An 18760-nucleotide genomic window follows, 5' to 3' on the forward strand; every position below is an offset into this window, starting at 1 on the left:
TCAAGGACTCACAGATGGCTTTGGGCTGGAAAGGACCCTAAAGGTCATCTCATTCTGAGCCCCCCACCATGGGCAGGGATGCTTCCCACTGTGCTAGGTTTCTTCGAGCCCCATCCAGCCTGGCCTTGAACACTTCCAGGGATAGGGCATTCTCTGGGCAAATTGTGTCCTAACTAAGTAGAAGTTAACTTCTCTGGGCTATTTTATCAGCCAGAGAGAGAAGGAGGAGTGATAGTTGTCTCCACAGCTGCTCTGGACAGGATTGGCACAACTCTGCGATGCTCTCTTTGAGAAAGCTCTTAGGGATCCTCAAACTGAAAAACCCTTTTGGAGAGCATTTATCAGCCACATTTCCAATTATCCCGTGCTACTCTGGCCATTTAACTCTCCTTTGTTAAACTCCTGTGGGGGAGTCAGGCCAAATGCACACCTGTGTGCCAGGAGAACTCTTCCATTTTATGGATAAATGGGATCTCGTGCCACTCAGCTTCTTCTGGGAAGTGTGTTATTCCTATTAAGGTACAGCCCTCCACAGCTACCCCCTTCCTTCTCCTCCAAAACAGCCTGCTTAAAATTCCTCTGTACTTTTTTCCCCTGAATCAATCAATATTATGGGTCATCTCAGCCTCTCCAAAGAGCCAGTGCTCCTCACAGACCCTCATAATTAGGGCTTGTTTGGATTGGAGCCTGTCCCTGGTGAGCTCATTTGTGCAGGATGCTGGCTTGGAAATGGGCAGTTCTGAAGGCAGTCTGCACATCTCTGGCTCCTGGTTTGGATGAAGGAACAGGTTCACTGCATCCTCACAATATTTTCACCATTTCCTCCCAAAAAAAAGAACCTTAATCTTAATTTCTGGCCAAAGAAATGGCAAGGCCTTATTAAACTGTTGCCATTATTCCTTCTACTTTTAAAATGATTGATCTTATAGCTGAGAAAGAAGGGAATAATACATTTTAGAGCAGACAGAAGATGGAGCAGGTGCTACATAAACTCTTCCACATTAAAATGACATTGTCTGGACCAGAGGCTGTTAAATTGCTCCAGACACAGGCATGACCTCAGCACCATGTTCAAAAACCATTTCTGAAGTAATAAATTGGGAAATGTGCTCGTTTGAGTGAAGTTTTTTTGCCAAAAAGTCTCCCCTCAAAATTTCCAAACAAGGAAAGTTCTGAGTGCAGGCAGAGTGCTGACTGCCACGTCATCTTTGCTTGCAGTTGAGCTCAGAACAAGATGTGGAATAAAACAAACTAATCAATCATGTCTTACCTGCATTTGACTTAAAAAATCACTGTGATTAATGAGGAACTTGTTTGAAAGTGTTTGTCCTGCTTTTCACTGGAATTTTTATATCTGTGTGTTCCCTCTTCTGACATTGTCTCCTAAAGAAGGCAAATTTCCCTCAGAGACTTTGTGGCACTGGTTCTCCTTCTGAGCACAAACATGATTAACTCTTCTATATAAAGTTCTTCAAAAGCAACTTAAAAATATCCAGAAATTTTCCACTGTAATTGAGGGAGTGGCTCCCTTTACTTCAAGAAGAATATTTTACAGTGCCAGACTGAAAATGTCTGAAACTGATAAAAGCAGTCAAATTCTGGGATATGGTAGAAGCTGCTGCTCTAAGCTCTGTTTTCACAACTTCATTTTCATTTCAAATACAGAACAACAGGATTGGTATGGAAATTCTTTGAATATGCTGCCAAAGTGAACAAAAATGCAACAATTTTCACCACAGGCTGCTCTGATATGTCCATCCTCTAAAGAAATATTATAAAAAATATATATGTTTAACTGGGGAAAATTTTGAAACCTCCATACTTTACTATGTCATAATTTTGGAAAACATTTACTATCTAATTAGTATGCTAATGTCAGTAGTTTATAACAGTTGAAGAAATAAAGAGAGCTACAAAAACATGCTGGGAAGACAGAAATCTCTCCTCTTGTTATCTGCATCAAGCCAGCACTGAATATTTTGAAAGACAACAGTCCTAAGGACATCAGCTCACAGTATTTTAAGCATTTTTTATGGTTAAGTATAAAAAACTATCTATCTTAACCTATCAGTCTTAGAATCAGAACTCAATGTCTTCACATCTACCTCTAATAACATAAAATCCGACAGCAGCTAAGACAGATTTCTTCTTCCTTAGAAAAAGAAAAAGAAAATAGAGAGTAAAATACAGAATAAATTCAGAAGGGCAATAAAAAACTGGAAACTTCTTAATATTTCAGAGTTTTTATGCATGATGAGGAAAAAAACCAAACTGGAGTAAATTTGCAAACCCAAATAAAAGGATGTAAAACATACAGGGTAATTAATACATCCACAAAGAACTATAGATAAGGACATGGAGGAAGAGAGAAAGATTTCTAAGAGGCAGGAATGCAATTCCATGAGTAGCACACACACAATTTTAATTAGTTGTTTTTAATGACTTGACACTATTAAATGACTTGTTTACTTCAAAATTCACCAAGGAGAAGAGAAGACAGGTGCCATTAAGAAAATTTCTCCCCAGGAGATACAGAGCCCTGCTGAGACTCACAGTGAGATAAAATAAAATATCATACAAATGGGAATAAAGACTTGCCAGAACAGATAATCAAGAAATCATACTGTTAGAAGATGCAACTAAAAGAATCCTCCTGGAATTTGAATAAAAGTGCTTAATTAGATGGAAAAGGCTCTTCCATTCATCCAGGCTCATCCACTATTAAATATTTAATTCTCACTCACACACACACATATTTTCTTTACAGCAATGTAAAAAAAATTTCTTTTCAATGAACATAAGTAGAAGGAGGTGATGAATGTAAATTTAAGTTATTAATTTAAACTGCAGGTTCACATCAATTCATTCAGCTGCTCTTAAAAACATCTCACCAACCAATTTTTCCAGAAAGAACGAATTCCATGGATTTAGTGTCTAAAATCTAAAAAGAAGACAATCTAAAACATTTGTTTCTAATTTGGCAATTCTTTTGGATTCTGGCCAACAATTATGAGCTCCGAGGTCTTTTTTTGTTATAGTCTGCCTGTGCCTGTAACCCCCCATAATGTAATATTTGGCATTGAGCCTGCAAAACCTTGCACTTCACTAATACCACCTTGAAATCATAGAATCATTGAATGGTTTGGATTGGGGGGACTTTAAAATAATTTATTTCCAGCCCCCCTGCCATGAACAATGACACAAAAATCCATTACTTGTCAGAAAAGGAGCCTCCATCTTCCATTGGTAATGGTATAAAATGATGGCACGGACCTGCCCTTCTAGTCTAAAAAAAAAGAGATTTAAAAGTGCATCAGAGACTGGTGCAGAGCCCTGGGTTTCAGTGATGCAGGCTGCAAAACATTGATCAAAACTCTGCATTTCCCCGAGTAAGCAAACAGTGGAAATGGACCTTGGATCCTGGTAACATTACGTTTAAAATGATGACATTATCATGTTTCTCATGTGACCCCTCTAAATCACAGAAGACAGAGTGAATTTTTACTGTATTTTTAAATGGAACTTTTGTTACTGGAGTAATATTTTGTCTCCTGGAGAGACAATGAGAGGCAATAGCACTCAGGTGATAAATGCAACCACTTAAAAGCAATTTTCTCTTACTCATGTAATTTTCTTTTACTCTGTAGATCTTTCTCAGTCAGCTCTGACCTCAGCACCGTGCAAGGCATGAGGTAAACCCTGGATTTACCAGGGTTTCATTAGTATTTGTCTACAGCAGAGACATGAAAAAATGAAAATCAAAATATATGAATGCTGTAAAGAAGGCTAGTCAGAATTGCAAAGATCAGCTAGCCAAAGATTAGCTATTCAAAATATGTGTGTGGGGGGAAATGCAGGTTGAAGAGAAACAACTTGGTAAGCACTGAGATGTTTAAGAGTGAACTGGGAAGATCTTCTGGATGAGCCTGGAATGAGTGTGGTTCTTCTGAGCAACTCTGCCAATCTACAGGAAAGGATGTTTGTGATGAAACCTGAGCATTTTCCATCCACCTGACCTTGTCTGACTTTCAAACACTAATAAAAATATGGCACCATGATGTGATGCCTGCAGAGAGCAATCTGGGATTATTAGTACATAAAATGAGATACAGAAATCACCTCCTACCACCAGAGACAGCAGAAGTGCCTCGTTACCAGGAGACTTCCCTGGCTGCTGGGTCACACTTCTAATTGGGCAAGAGATTGATTCTTGGGCTTGTGCTCGAAGATAATTCAACAGCCTGTGCTACTTGGTTTCAAACCAAACCAGAATGACTCAGTATTCTCTGATTTCTTTTTGAAAACTAAGTCTTTGAGCAAATCTTATTTCTACTCATGTCAGGAGGTCCTAGGGGTTTGTGTGTAGGTTCTCAGGGGTATTGAGACACCTTTCTAAACAGCCTCTCCCCGCACAGACTGTGTCATCAACAGTTAAAATTAACAAGGCATACACTTATTTGTGCCATTATTTCCATTTTTAATCATCAGTGATGTGATCACTTTTAAACAGCACCCCAACTGGCCTGGTTTTGTGTATGGTTTGAAAGTGGGTGGCAAAATACTCTCCTTATTCAGAGGACAAAACCACCACTCTAGCTCTGCACTTCTGCCCCAAAACAGAGATGCATGAACCTGAAATAGCCACACAAGAAATGCTTGCATTTGAGAGGGGGTATAGGATATATAACATACAACATCTGCCCTCAGGGCTCTGCAGATGGAAGAGCCTTCATTCCTCTTATCTTCTTCTCAAGTGTGACATGGGAAAGCCACTTTTTCTATTCCAGTCTTATCTCCTCAGATTTCTAGTGGAGCATTCAGTAAATGTTAGGGTAAGGGGTGAAGAGGCATCAGGGCTGGAGTGACACAGTCTGGGCTATCAGCCAGGTATTTTACACCTTTGCCACAAAGAGATTTTCTCAGTGGTCACTGTGCCAAGGATGATTCTGGCTGTGGCATCCATTTTTTACCCAGAGCTCCTCTCTTGCTTTCCAAAATATCCCCATCCCCTTGTTCTCCATATGTTTTGAGCTCCACAGGGGTGCAGGATGCCCATTTTGAGATAACAAAGAATTTTTAGACTACTAAATTTGGCTAGTGGTTACCTGTGGAGGGGTCACAGCACCAAGCAGCGAGGACACCAGGGAGCCCCAGGACATGGTGGGGTGCACAAGAGCTGTGGCATGGATTGCTACATATTTCTCAGAGGTGGGCACTGTACAGTCCCCAGTGGCTGGCACAGGTCCCTGTAACAGCTCTCACTATGTGCCCTGAGCCAGGACACATTAAACCCCACAACAGGAGGAAATGCCCAACATTTTGCAGGTTTGAGTCCTCAAAACGAACTTTTTTTCACATGTCCACAAACAAATCAAGTCTGCTTTTTGTAGGATCCCATTCTTTGTGCTGTGTAATCAAACAGCACAGTGTTTAATGGGCTGAAAGTTTATCACCCAACCACAGCAAGAAAAGATCCAAGCTCACACTGGAGGGTGGCTCTGCAGTCCCACAGCAGTGGAGCAAAAACAGCTCCCAACAAACACAGGGAAACCTTATTGTTTGTATTCCAGTGGAAAATCCATCCAGGACCTTGAACATCAGGGCAAAAATGCACACAAAAATTCCTGATTCCCACTATGAAAATCCCCCTACAGTTTTATTCCTGGGAGGGTGATTTATGGGAGCAGCAATTGTACAGGCTGTGGTTAGTCAGTGCTATGCACCATCATTCTATAAATTCCCTTTCATCCCCCTTTGTTTCCCTTTTCAGTCAAAGCTCTGTACTAACTCAGCCTTACTGAGCATGAAAGAGGAGGAATTCCCATGGCAAGGAGCTGATTTTTGGTGCTGGCAGGAGCCCCCCAGCAGTGACTGGGCTGACCACAGCCTGGGGTCCAGAGGGGGTTCATTCATCCTGAGGCATGAAAACATTTCCAAGTCCATGTTTCTCACCAGTAAAGCACATTTTATTCACAATTTAGACTTTAATAGGAACCTTGCCTCCATTTAAGAGGATGCTGTCTCAGAAAATCACAATGGGAGGCTTGCTTCAAACCTTTTTTTTTTTTTTGATGAGCCATAAGCTATTGACCTTTTCTGTAACATAAAGAGGTTGGTTGCTGGGCTTTTCTCTGCTAAAGTGCTAACATTTGTGTCTAACTATTAATTACCCAAGTTTTTTTGGTTTTTTCTTTTTTTTTTTAGTCATTACTCTAATTCTTGATATCAAATCCTCCCTTCAGGGGACCATTCCTTATTATTATCACTATACATGGTTTCTAAGGTGTCCACCCACATCACAACTGATTCTGGAAGAACGAAATGTGTGGTAGGAATTGCTTTGCCTACACAAGAAAGGAACATTTCACATTAATATCAAAAAAAGCTGTGCAGTGACCTGCATGGGTGAGCAAGTAGCAAACCCCCTGGGGAAATGATGTGGTGTTGAGCTGCTGAAGTGGATTTCCTCCCACCAGCACAGCCAAGAGTCCTTCCTGAGCTGCCTTCCAGGCTGAGCTGCTTTCAACCTGCCACAGCTTGGAGCTGAGCGATGCTCAAATAGCAGCTTTGCTTAATGAAATGCTGGTTCTTTCCTTTCAAAGAGGCCCAAAATGTGTTCATAGGCAGTAAGCTGGTATGTGATTTAGCCACCATTCCAGTGTTTAATTCAGGAGATTGTAAAAAAGCAAGAAGCCAAACAGCTCCATCAGGGCTTGAGCCAAATGCCAGCAAACTCAGATGAAAAATTCCTGTCCACATCAGAGGATGCAAGGTCAAGCTCCACCATCAAGCTACCAAATGTAACCACTCCAAGTTTTCTGTTGTCAAAATGCAACTGAAAAAGCATCTGACATCATGAGGATGCTCTTATTTATAGTCTGGCATAAGAGCCATCACACTGTGCGATCTCAAAATGTGATAAAATCTATAGAATGATAATTGTTAGAGAGGGAGGAGAGAGGAGTAGAAAGAGCAGGTTCTTCATGAACTGCAGAATACAGTTTTTTACTTATTCAACAAATTTCACATTTTCATTTGGTTTTACATACCTTTTCATAAAGATTTTATTTCAACCTCTACAGATCATTCTTGGGGGAAAATATTCATCTACTCTAAGTAAAATTTAATTAGCTGAAAACCGTTTTTATTAAATACTGTACTTTTCCCTCTTAAAATCAAATGTGGGCACTAGTACAAGTTTATAAACGTTAGAGTGAAATTGTGCAGCAGTCTGTACAACAATTATAACATTTTGCATCCATTGGGTGGGTACAATTTCTCTTCTTGCTTTGCAGGTGGGGACACTGAGGCACAGAATTTTTTCAGTGCTACAGAGACGATGTGTGACAGGTCAGATGGAAATAAAATCGAGCAGACTGGATCCAATGGGCAGATTTCTGAAGTAAATTCAATTCCCTGAAGTTCTTTTATCTATGATTTTAAATAATGAACCACAATTTCTTTTTACTGGGAACATGGAAATGGGAACATGTGCAGGGGTAAACTTCTTGTCTTTCGAAATATACAATAGGGTACATACAAAACTGATTAAGTTTTCTCTAATTAACTTTAAAGTCCATTTCTTTCCCACCAGTGGTTTGTGAAAAAAAATAAAAAAAAAGGAGGTAGGAAGAACAGTGGGAGCTCTGCGCAGAGATCTATAGACAGCACTTTGAAAATTTACTCACAGTGAAGCACTGGCTCAGTTCCTCTCCCTGTTATCACTTCTGTGGATCTCCAGCACGTTTTGTGCACTCACTCCACTCCTGGGACTTCTCTTGAAGTTACTGGGGCTCAGCATGGGGCACTTGTGCGGGATTTTCCAGACCTGTAAAAGCCCTGGCAGTGCAGGCAGGAGGAGCTGAATTCAGCTCCAAGAGCACTCCTGTTTGTGCTTGCCATGTTCCTCTGAGTCCAACCCATAATTCCAGTAAGAAATATGGATTCTGCTTAGGAGTAACTGTGCACATCTCCCTCCTTCTCAAATGCAAAATCAGTGAGGAGTGGGGAAAACTGCTGATTTTCTCCCTGATCCTGGTAAGAACATCTGGAAGCTCCCACAAGTCCCAGCTGGACGTGCTAAGAGCTCCTGCAAGGGGGTCAGCACTAATCCCTGACACTTGGCTGTGTCCAGTGGGAAATGGTTCATGCAGAACTGGCTGGGTGCTGGGAGGTCTGAAAAAAACCCTCATTTTATGATGGGCTTTATTTGGTGGAATGCAAACACAAGTGTAAAAAAGTGTAACATTCCTGCTGTCCACAGCAAGAGATTAAATAAAGAAGTATTCCTTTGGGTACCCTATCCAAAATGAGCTCTTGCTTAGGGCCTGCAGTGCCTGATCACACCAGTGTCCAGCAGCACACACTGGTGTGAAAACACCTTAACACTGGTGAGGGAAATCCTGCAGCTGGGTTAGGGAAACACCCTGCTCAGTCCCAGCCTGACCATTAAAAGTAATATATTTTTTTTCCCCCTTATTTCAGTGAAACATGTGAATGACTAAGATAATTCATATTGGACCCACAAAACAATAAAGCAATTTCCAGCACTCAGTTTTCCTAAATAGGTTGTTGCCTGTATGGCTACATTTTTGTATTCCAAAATTAGAAAAAAATGATATTAGTAATGAAATAAAAAATAAGTAAATATTTAATATTTATAAAGACCTTTTAGTAATAAAACAAATATATTTTAATAATAAATTAATATTAATAACTAATATTAAAATAATATTAGTAAATAACTGTATATGGTGCTGGAGCTCCACATTTCCCCAGCACCTTGCAGGAGAGCTCCCTGTTCCACATCTGGACCGGCAGATGCTATCTCAGTACCTATAAATTACAGTTAGTTGGCAACTGCAATGCTGCCAGTGCAGCTGTGGGGCTACGAGAAGAGCCCTGAAAGAGCATTTCTGATGGAGAGGGCTGCCAGCAGCTCTCAGCAGCTGTGTCTGAAAGGCGGCAGAGCGGAGCAGGCGGGGCAGGAGGGAGATGCTCGTCCCGGGAGCGCGGGGCGCGCTCCGCTAGATGGCACCCGGCACCGGCAGCGCGATTTTGGGGGAGAGCAGGAGCAGAGCCGGGGACGGCAGGAGAGAGGAGTGGAACACAGCTCTCATCACCCAGGAAAATGTGAACTGAGGGTCTCAGCCCCCCGTGCAAACCACGAGCTGCTGAAAGCAGAAGGCGAATGAGCCAAAGCATAAAAAATGTTTTTGTGATTGGTTTCAATTTTGGCGATGGGATCAGCTAAGGCTTGTATCTGCTGTGCTGAAAATAGACACAAAGGAAGGTTTCGAAACTTTCTGACCAAATAGCCAAATAAAGCATCGAAATAAAAGTGGAGTGGAGTAAAATAGATGAGGTAGCAAGGCAACTGATGCTCAGAATAAAATAGAGGAAGTTGTCGTAAAGTAAGAGATATTGCAACAAAACAACTAAATGCTTATGTATATTAAAAAGCTTGATGCACTCGACAAAACCATGTAGCAGACACCAGTGTAAGGCCTCCCTCCAAACAACCACAAGAAGGACAGGAAGGCAACAAGCACCTGGAAAGATTATGAAATGGCTGATCCCAGCTTGTTGATATTTGCTGATTTGGACTAAACAAGAACACTGGAAAATGTTTGTAGGTTTAAAACCAGTACATGTACTTTGCCCAGCTTGCAAGTGGTGTGTGCTGTGAGCGGAGCAGCGACTCCCCGGCCACCCAGTGCTGCTTGCTTGCTTTCTTTGCAATAAAAGACAGAAATAAAATTAGATTGACTATTGAAAATTTTATATCGAAAGCAGTGGTGGGTTTTACCCCCAGTTTACCAAGAGGCTGTGAGAAAGCTGAAATAACAGAAGGGAGGTACTAGATCTGTGTGATCTCTTTCTGCTACCTCAGGCTTGTTTTAATTTTTAAATCAGATTCTTTGAGTCTGTGTCAGTGGCATCTGTTGGTTGTCCTATACAGACCCAGTGTGAGGAGTTTACTTTGGCAACAGATCTTGTGGAAAATGTTGCAGTGCTGTGTAAAATACCATTTGGAACATAGGTACTGAGGACATTCCCCAGTTGGTTTGTCAAACTTATTGAGAGCTCGAAATGAAATCTGGAAAACATTAGTATGAGCTCCTTTTGACTTCAGGCACAGCCTGAATCTGGAGAGCATGCAGAACGTGGCAAAAATAATTAGAAAATTCCCTTTAAAAACCAATTTATGCTGGCAGATTAATGGCATGTTATTTAAAAAGTGATGCCAGAGATTAGGTTAATTGGCTTCCTTATTAGTTAGCCTCAGCAGGGGAGTATCAAGGGCATGAGTGGGTGCAAATTCTAAACTGCCTGGCCTTCCACATCATAGCTGAGGATGGAACAGGACAGAGAGAGGCAGCACAGGGAAAGGGACACTGTCACAGCCTGTTTCCAGGAGTGGTGTGGGCTGAGCAGGAGGGACACTGTGCAGGGGACTGAGTTTGCTCCTCAGCAGTCACTGAGCTGGAGGGATGCTGAGGGCCACTGGCACACACCAACAGGGTGAAAGTGTGCCTGCTTGCAGAGGAGGAAAAACTGAACACAGTTTGCAAAAATGGCAAAGGAATTGTTGCTCAGTGCAGAATTTTGTCACTCCTGTTATTGACAGGTAGAGGACAGGGATGGCTGCTTGTGGATGGCAAATTCAATCATCACCAAAGAAGCTGGAATGTCCAACTGAACTGAACCTTGTGCTGTGTCCTGCCCTCAACAACCTTCATCCACAGATATCCATCAGAGCAATATTCCTGTGTTAAATGTTAAAGAGGTGATGGAGAGGCTTTTATCCCTTCACCCAACAGAGATTCTACTTTCAGCTGATGCATTTCACCACCTTTTACATCACATTCACTCTTCACCTCCTAGACCTGTCCTCTTTGTTCATGTGCCACCCCAAAATATACACAGAGCTCCACAGGAAGGATAAATACCCATGTTCCACAGAAATGGCAGTGTGCTGCCCTTTCCACCACTCACATGCACCATCATCACCCAGAAGGTCAATGAAACATCCACTGCACAATGCAGTTTACAATGCCTAAAAGCCCAAACTCTGCCAACCACACCTTTACCAACACGAGACTCAGTGATCCTTCCAGCCCTTCTTCAGCCTGTGGCCCCCTGATCCACCACCACCACCACACCATGCTGTGGGGACACCAATGCCACACACACCTGTGTGCCTCCTGGTGTGCTCTCACTCTCCAGATTTGCCCTTTATGCTGGAAACTTCTCCTCTGACATATCCAACCCTTCAGTTTCCTGCACAACTGCCCAACCAAACACAGAGAGCAAGGGGAGCCACAGCTGGGTGCACAGCAGAGTTGGAGCTGGGGGAACAAGGAGCTGCTTGTCAGGGACAAAAAAAGATCATGCAGTAGCAGAAAACTTCTTGGACCACTGTATTGCTATTTTTTAGCATTTCTAATGCATGTTATGCATGATACTTCTATTTCTTCCACCTTTGTTTTGTCTGGAATAGAACTGTGCTGTCAGTCAAGGCTTTTTTGCTCTTAGACAGGTTTGCTGCAGACACAAAGCTTATGTGTTCCTGCTGTGTCTTCATCCTGTTGCTGAACACTTTTAGCCCACAAGCTACTACTCAGATATACTGCCAGAGAGATGGAGTTTTCAAAAACTAAACATACTGAGTAAATTCCCAGAAAAAACCCAGCTCAACCAACCAACCAACCAACCAACCAACCAACCAACCAACCAACCTACAAACCAACCAACCAACCAACCAACCAACCAACCAACCAACCAACCAACCTACCTACCTACCTACAAACCAACCAACCAACCTACAAACCAACCAACCTACCTACCTACCTACCTACCTACCAACCAACCAACCAACCAACCTACCTACCTACCTACCAAGCAACTGACACAAAACAAAACATAACCAAACAAAACAAACTGAAACAAAGCAAAACGAAACCAAACAAAAAATCACACACACACAAATCTACCCCCTCCCAAAAAAGGAAAGCAAGAAACAAAGAGGCTGAAGAAGTCTGGAGTGTGTCACATGGACACTACAGTTTTCATAGGGTTGATGGTGAGAAATCTCCTACTTTCCATGACCCAACCGTACATGGAAATAAACTGCAACTAATCAAAGCTAAAGAATCAAAGAATCATAGAATGATTGAAAGGACATTAAAATCATCCAGTTTCAAACCCCTGCCCTGGGCAGGGACACTTTCCACCAGACCAGGTGGCTCAAAACCCCACTCAACTTTACTTTGAACACTCCCAGGGATGGGGCAGCCATGACTCCTATGGGTGAGGCGGCATAACATTCAGAGGAAGGAAATTATTCCCAATATTCAGTCTAAACCTGCCCTTTTTCAGTTTGAACCTTGTCCTAACACTCCATGCCCTTGTAGAAAGCCCCTCTCCAGCTCACTTCATGCCCCCTTCAGGCACTGAGAGCCTGCAGTAAGGTCTCCCCAGAGCCTTCTCCTCTCCAGTGCTCTGGTGAGTGGCCAGGCATGGCTCTCAGCCAGACACCACCACATCTATATTCTAGTCAAAACCCCTGAAATCTGGAATATGAAATTCATGTAGTCTGACTCTCTGGGGAAGCTGAGTACTTCTGTTTCCAGGCTTCCTCATCTTTTGCACAGTGGATGCTGCAGCTGAAAGCCAGGCCATTGCAGAGGGCTGTCACAGGCAACCATTTGTCACAATGCACATTGTTTTGCAGGATTCTTAATGGCTGAGTTTTTAAATGAAGACATTGAAAAATTGCTTACCCATGAGGTATTTTGCTGAGGACATAATATGCTGTATATGAATGCTGATACACCTGCAAAACAAAATTAAGAAAAAGACAAAAAAAAAAAAGAAAGAGATTAGTAACTGCCACCTGTCTTAATAGAGCTCTTTTTTTGCAAGAAACAGTCTAACATTTGTGGCTGAGAAGCTCTCCTAAACACTTCAAAATGTGTAGTAGAAAAGAACAATGCATGAATCCACTTGGAGCTGTTGTGTGTTTCCCACCCTGCACTTTGTGATGGTGTTTGGCAGAGCTCACACACCCAGATGCTCGGTGTCGTTGCCATGGCTACCAGGTCTTTGATTAAACTGGGGGCACACAGGATCTGCAAGGGCTAAATTTAGAACAGCCATTAATGAGGACACCTTGGTCAGCTGGAGACATTCTCCATCATTATAACCAGACACAAGGCATGGGGTTTTGTGGCTTTATTTCCACATAAATAAAGCAGGGAGCGGTGCTGGGTGATATCAGAGAGGGTTGTCAGGCCCCTGTCAGTCAGGAAATAAAACTGAATTCAGTCAAGGCATAAAGTTGGCCTCATGGTTGTATGACCTGTTAAGCTGCATCTTCATATCAATCTGTGCTCTGTGGAGCTTGGGGAGGAGCTGGGCAGCTTGCACAGCAGCTCATCTCACAGGGGACAGTTTATCGCTTATTTTCTAAGTAGCAAATAATAACAGCAGAGTCAATGCCAGTGATTTAAGGGGTGGTGATTTTCCACTGGTGGCAGCAGTCCTTTACAGCGATCAGGAGTCAGGACATCAGTGTGAAAGGTTTGAATATGAATAATTTTATACAAATTTATACAAGGCATCACTTTTTGAAATTCTGTCCTGTTACTATGTGCAACTAAATAAATAAATCTCCTAGCAATTGTTTCATTTGGCTTCTACTTAAATCTTAAACCACTTTTGCTGTCCAGCAGCTCTCAGAAAGCATCCTGTCCCAGAGAACAAAGGAGAATTTTCTTGAATACTTGCTTCACCAAGCAAGTTTGATCAAAGTTATTTTTTTCCTAGACTACTCTGGTTTTGCACAAGTTTTTTTGTTTTTGTTTTTGTTTTATTTTGCTTATACCAAAAAACCATGAGATGTCCTGGATGGTGCTGGGAGCCCCAACAGGGGCCATGCCAAGCACATCATTAGTATCACAAGCAAGCATGACTCAGTCCCTGCCACTCTGGAGGGCAAACCTGCAGGGTGGTGACCAGAACAGCCCTGCAGCTTCTGGGCTCTCAGTGAAGAGGCAGAGAAACATGAGGCACAGCAATAAACACAAGGCACATCATCCTGCAAATATCAAATCAAACTTCTCTGTTACGGTTTGAAACCAAACACTGAATCCTTGCACTACTGCATGAGCTCCCTGAAAAACAGGCACAGAGGTGACAGCACTGGATTTCTACCTATGAAATGCAGAAATTGATGCTGATTGATGTGATTTCCTTCTTGCCTGTGCAATTCCCTCCCTGTGTTACAAGGACATCATGAGGTCACATCCCCAAATCCCATCTCCTTTCAGGCATTCAGGTCCATAAGGACTCTTCACACAAGGTGATTCTCTGGTGTGTCGGTATCAGGGAAGGTCTTGGAATAAAAGTGAATTCCCCACAAGCCAGCATTTATTTTAGTACAAGTGTCATTTTTAGATCCACCTGTGTCAGATGATGTCAAATAAATTACCATTTTCTCATCCTCACCCAATCACACCAAAGAGCTCTTGAATCTTCTGATGTTGATACCTGAGACCTGGCTGATGCATGCAGCCTTAGAGTTTATTCCAGATCTGATGAAGTCCTAAAAGTGATACAACCCCTTACAGATCTGAAAAACCTGGTAATACATTGTCATCAAATACTGAGACATTTTTGTCTTCCCATATCCTGGCAGTAGGTTGGAGAAAATGATGTGGATATATAAATTCTGATTTGAGGCTGGGACAGTTGTTTATGGCTATAAACCCTGCTGTGTTATCAGATAACAGAGAAATAAGCCCCCCAAAATGAGTATGAATCTGCCTTCAGCAGAAAATCATAAAATGTGGCAGGCTGGAGGGAAAAGAAACAGCCAGGGGAGTTTTGAAGAGGACACCTGCTGATGTCCTTGCTGGTGGTACAGAGTCCTACAGCCCAGTTGGAAAGTTCAGAGCTGTCTCAGAGGTATTAATGGAGACTGAGGCAAAACATTCTCTTTGCTGAGAGAGCTTAGGACTGAGGAAAACAAAAGTTGCAGGACACTCAGAGAGCTCTTTTATTTTCTGAATGTCATTTGTCATCGTCTTGGGTCTTTGGCCAGACTCTAAAATATCTCACATCAGCTGTGCTATAGTATACAGACTTCAAAGGCTTGCAGCTGGCAGAGTTCACTCACAGGAGCAAAATTTTCCCAGATAAATCCTTACAATGTGTAGGATTGCTTATGTAAAAAAGAACTACTTGTATGAGCAAAGATTTCAGGATCAGACATTCATTATTAACATTACAGTTGTTGTTAAGGACAGAAGCACATGCAGCTCAAAAATCCCTCTCAGCCCAACTATTTCAAACCTGTTTGGAAAATACTCTGCCAGCAATGGTACTAAGCAGAGAAGAATCCAGGAGAAAAATCACTTTATGTCTTTCTGAGAAATTAAATGGCAGCTTTCCTCTTAGGTATGCAAAATAAATGAAGTTAACTGAACTTCTTGAGAGGGTGACTATGCTTGCTTAATATCTTTACTAAATTTCTGCTGGGGTCAAGATGAATTTGGCTATTCACTTAACAGTAGGAAAACCTCACAGCAGGGAAAAATGTAGGGAATCCAAACTAAGCCTCAGAGAATGGAGAGTATTTAAAAGTCAGTATCAGTCACTTCATTAATCCTGTCTGCTGCTGGGGCTTGGCCAACAAAAATAGCTGTATAAACTCCATGTTCCCCTTTTCTATCAAAAGGGATGCCATTGACTGATTTGATGCTCTCAGCCCTGATTTTTAGCTGGATTCCAGGAGCATGACAGCCCCTCTCAGCAGAGAGGCATATTTGGGGGTAGCAGAGGTTTTGGCAATTGTTTTGCTCTGTAGACTCTCTGTGTCAAACCATCCCACCAGCATGAGTCAGAACAGGTTTGAGAGTGCTCTGAAGGGCTCTGGGTATCACCACAATCAGGTCAGAGAAGCTCCCATGCCAGCTGTCACCAACAAGTGCTATAGGAGCCACTATGACAAAACCACTGAGCCAGAAACACTCTCCCACTGGGCTTCTCACCCCAGGTGACAGCACAGATCTTGTTTACTTTCAATCTAAATTGTGCTCTGCAACACATGCATGTTTAGACTGAAATCATACAGGGACTGAGAGACAGATCTATCTGTTCCACTGAAGTCTTGGAAAGGCAATTATCTCTCTAAAATTCAGAAGAATGCAGGGCTAATGATATGTGACAACACCTTGTTGTGAAGGCACTGACCTCATTTTATGCAACCAACAGAAGAAACCTGGACCTGGTCAGATGAGAGCAGAAATGGAAACACTGCAACACATGGAGCAGCAGAGGAGGACATGTGCCTCTCCCAGGCCACCAAATTCCAAAGGAACAGGGAAATTGTGGTTCCAACAAGGCACAGAAAGAAAATGGAAGAAGCAATTTCTGTGCTCTGTCACTACAGAGCTAAGTGTGATGTGAATGGCAATGTCTCCTTGGAAACACTGGCTTAAGTGCTGTAAGGACACAGGTCCTTGTCCAGCAGGGCTTACTGAAATAGAAACTATCTGTTATTTAAGCATAGAGTGGATTTGGACTCATTTATTCATTGTGACTTCTCATATACTTCAAATTAGAATCCATAGCTCTTGTATTTGCCCCAGAGTAACTGCAGAAATATGTGGCATGTATCTAAGAAATTTGTGAAATGGGTTCTTACCTTATGAAAGATTGCACTACCTGCTGAGGGTTTATCAGAAAAAAAGAAAGAGTGTAGTTTACATTTCCATCTCCTGTCTGTTGGCTTCTGTCTCACTTTGAAGGCTGATACCAGGCCAGCACCAGCAATAATCTGCATTTATGGAAGGCTTTCTTTAATGTTTGCATGACAAGGTGCTGAATGAACACAAAGAGGCACCTCATTTCGAGGAGGTTTACAAACAGAGAATGGGGAGAAAGCCCTTGGAAGAAGGCTCCCCAAACAAGCCCATTCCACTCATCTTCCAGCAGGCTTTTCTACCAAAAATGCTGATTTAGGATCTTACCACCCAGTGTATAAAACAGCTCATGGATCTGGGATTAAGCCCAGGTGGACTGGCTGCCGTGAGCTCATTATTGTTACTCACTTGATAAATACAGGAATAAAACTTGCTTTGCATCCATTTTCTAAATGGCTCCATAGAGCCCCTGGCCCTTCGTACAGTAGTGTTATTTACATTAAAGAATTGCCCAGAAAACTCACAAAAAAATCCCATAAAACTTAGAGCTCACAAGGGACCAGTACAGGGCAGAGCAGAAGTGAAAGCTGTTTGCAGCTTGCAAGGCTAAATACAAAATTTTCAGTGTTTAGTGTCTTCCTTTTTCAGGAACCACAGGTTTAATCCAAAAATCCATCCCAGCCCTCCCAAATAAAAATGAATCCACCAAATAGTCATCAGAAAGAAAAGTGTACAACATTTTGCTAAAGCCTGAAAATAGCAAGAATATATTTTAATGGAATTAATCATGAAGCACTCAGGATTTATCTGGGTAAAATGACTCATTTTTTATTCTGTAATAATAAAGTATATCAACAAATAATAGATCCCCTCAGGATTCTTAACAGACCCTGGTTGTCTCAAGACTGTATCTGCTTTCACACTGTGCAGTAAGACAGTAAAAATATATCACAAGTGGCTGGTGAAACAGGAACTGCCAGATCCATTTAGAGGGTTTCCCACAAAGAGTCTCTAAAAAGACATTTGCTGGAAATAGATTACACAGCCAATTTTCCTACTTATATGAGCAGACAAATCCCCAATTGCACATATGAATGTCAAGCCAATTGAATAATCCCAAGCATTTGACATAATTACATATTCCACCTTTCAAAATGGTCCTGGCGCCCTTAAACAGTAACTAACACTGTGATGCAAAATATGCAGGTAAAAGATGATTTGCCATTTGGCCTTTAGTATCTGTGATATTTAACCAGGCTCTGAAGCTGACAGATTAACAGGGAAAAGGGAATAAAGCAGAATGCAGGAAGGCTGCTGCTATGCATTGGCAAATAGCTCATTGTATTTTGTACCTTGTTTGCTCACAATGGTGTGAAAGGGAGGGGAAAACAAGTTCAGGAGGAAAATAGCAAGCAAGCATTAGCCAGAGGTTGTGTTTCCTTCTCCTGCATGGACAGAGCAGGTGTGTAAAGGATACCACCCTGTCACATGGATTCTTCTGTTGTCAGCCACCAAAAAGAAAACCTGATGTTGACTTCACAGGGTAACTGTGCTGTTCATACAGATCTTCCATGAGAGAAAAGGATAATTTTTGGACTAAAAATACCTCCCTGCCATAATGTGTTATGGTAGTCTGTGGAGGATTAAAGCAGCTCACTGTACCTGTTTGCAGAATATTCTGTATCTTTTATGAAAGTCAACATCAAAAACTGAATTTTTACTTGATGTGTCAACATCCTTTGCCTTGATCAAAATTCTTTATTATACCATGGGTTTCATTGAACCCTTCTGTTCTGTTGAGAAGAAATCCTTCTTTTGCCATGACGTGTTGAACTGGCCCTCCAAAGGGATGAAAAATCCATTCCTGTACTTGACCACCAACTCCTGTGTAATGTTTTGTTCAATTTTTGTACTTTTATTCTCCCCTCTATTTGTGACTTGGAGCATGAGGGGTTGCCTTTGGCTGAGGCATGGTTAGCTAATGCTCTTTTCATTTTTTCCCTCAGTGGAGACAGAATGGTCAGCAGAGTTCTCCTCAGCCCAACTGTTTT

At 42.0% G+C, this 18760-nt stretch overlaps 1 protein-coding gene across 1 annotated transcript in view; it reads right to left on the reverse strand.

Annotated features, from left to right (window-relative positions):
- Positions 1-18760, reverse strand: part of DPP6 (dipeptidyl peptidase like 6) — a gene marked incomplete at its 5' end in the record, with an annotated part of 404621 nt that overhangs the window by 101378 nt on the left and 284483 nt on the right. Inside the window, one exon of the mRNA XM_084224866.1 lies at positions 12786-12838. Within this exon, the coding sequence (XP_084080992.1) occupies positions 12786-12838 (53 nt within the window). The remainder of the gene's footprint in view (positions 1-12785; positions 12839-18760) is intronic.

This window comes from Fringilla coelebs, assembly GCF_963513975.1.
Source record: "Fringilla coelebs genome assembly, chromosome: 1".
NCBI lineage: Eukaryota > Metazoa > Chordata > Aves > Passeriformes > Fringillidae > Fringilla > Fringilla coelebs.